The sequence below is a fragment of the Aptenodytes forsteri genome, unplaced genomic scaffold (genome assembly GCF_000699145.1).
Source record: "Aptenodytes forsteri isolate BGI_AS27 unplaced genomic scaffold, ASM69914v1 Scaffold108, whole genome shotgun sequence".
Taxonomy (NCBI): domain Eukaryota; kingdom Metazoa; phylum Chordata; class Aves; order Sphenisciformes; family Spheniscidae; genus Aptenodytes; species Aptenodytes forsteri.
This window is the reverse complement of record NW_008794448.1, coordinates 3,215,821-3,217,256: the sequence shown is the minus strand read 5'-3', so window position 1 is coordinate 3,217,256 and position 1,436 is coordinate 3,215,821. Positions and strand designations below refer to the sequence as shown.

At 52.5% G+C, this 1,436-nt stretch overlaps 1 protein-coding gene across 1 annotated transcript in view; it reads right to left on the bottom strand.

Moving 5' to 3' along the window:
- Positions 1–302: 302 nt before the first annotated feature.
- Positions 303–1,436, bottom strand: part of FOXG1 (forkhead box G1) — a 3,171-nt gene continuing 2,037 nt past the window's right edge. Inside the window, exon 2 of the mRNA XM_009290393.1 lies at positions 303–1,434. Coding sequence (XP_009288668.1) covers positions 370–1,434 — 1,065 coding nt within the window. The 3' untranslated portion in view covers positions 303–369. The remainder of the gene's footprint in view (positions 1,435–1,436) is intronic.

Sequence of the window (1,436 nt, the reverse complement as noted above, 5' to 3'; positions counted from 1 at the left end):
ACCCCCACCGACATATCCACGATAACTTATAATACTGCAAACATGGAGAATCTGGCGGCTTTTAGTGATAGACTTATCGTATTTGAATAAAAAATTGCAAAAGCAGTCACTATTTAGATACACATTCTACTATAATTTTGTCTTCCAAACTTCATAGTCTACAATGTAATCTCCCCACATTGCACCTTGCTGACACTCCTCACCTTGGTGGAATAATAAACAACCCTAAAGACTGAACAAACGTACAGAAAATGGGGGAACTTAATAAAAAATACCTGGACTTTTTTGTTTTGCTTTTTTTTTCTTTTAATTATCATTTACAATGCAAATGTGTGTAAAATGTTCACTTACAGTCTGATCCCATGGATGTTAATGTATTAAAGGGTTTGAAGAAGACCCCTGATTTTGATGTGTGAAATAATCAGAAAGTCCTCCGGAAAGTCCCGTTGTAAAACTTGGCAAAGAAGGTCTTAAGGACTCACAGGGGAGAGTGGAGGGCGCCTGTGGCGACGTGGAGGAGGAGGCTGCCCTGGCCGTCATTGAAGTGCTGCTTTGAGAAGTCATTGAAGGGTGAGGAACGTGGGGGAAAAAGTAACTCGTCTGTCCTGCTAGGAGGTTTACAGAGCAGGGGTTTAGGGAATAGGTGCCGGAGCAGGGAACTGACAAGCCACACGGCACTGAGGCGGCCAGAGCTGCTGCTGTGAGGTGATGAGTGGCATAAGGTATCTCTCCATTGACTAGTCTATCAACACTTAACCCATTAGACGTGGAAAAGGAGTGGTTGTTTCCCAAGGAGTTTTGAGTCAACACTGAGCTGTAGGGCATGGGGTGGCTGGGGTAGGCGGACGTGGTCCCATTGTAACTCAAAGTGCTGCTGGCCCGGGGGTGGTGCAGGGAGAGGAAGGGGGACATAGGCCAGTACAAGGATCCTGCCCTATCCATGAATGTCAGTCCGGTGGAGGTGAGCCGGGCGCCCCGCTTGAAGGCCAGCTTGGCCCGCGAGGTGGTGGAGCGCCGGCGGAGCTTGCCGGTGGTGCCCCCGATGAAGACGTCGTCGCTGGAGGGGTCCAGCATCCAGTAGTTCCCTTTGCCCGGGTCGTCGTAGTGGCGGGGCACCTTGACGAAGCACTTATTGAGGGAGAGGTTGTGGCGGATGGAGTTCTGCCAGCCCTGCTTGTTCTCCCGGTAGTAGGGGAAGTTCTTCATGATGAACTCGTAGATGCCGTTGAGCGTGAGGCGCTTCTCGGGGCTCTGCCGGATGGCCATCATGATGAGCGCGTTGTAGCTGAACGGCGGCTTCTCGTACTTGCCATTCTTCTTCTCCCCCTCCTTCCCGCTCTCCCCGTCCTTGGCCCCCTCCGCCGCCCCCTTCTTCTCCTCCGCCGCCTTCTCCTTCTCCTCCAGCTCCGCCGCCGCCCCCGCCCCCGCGCCCGCCT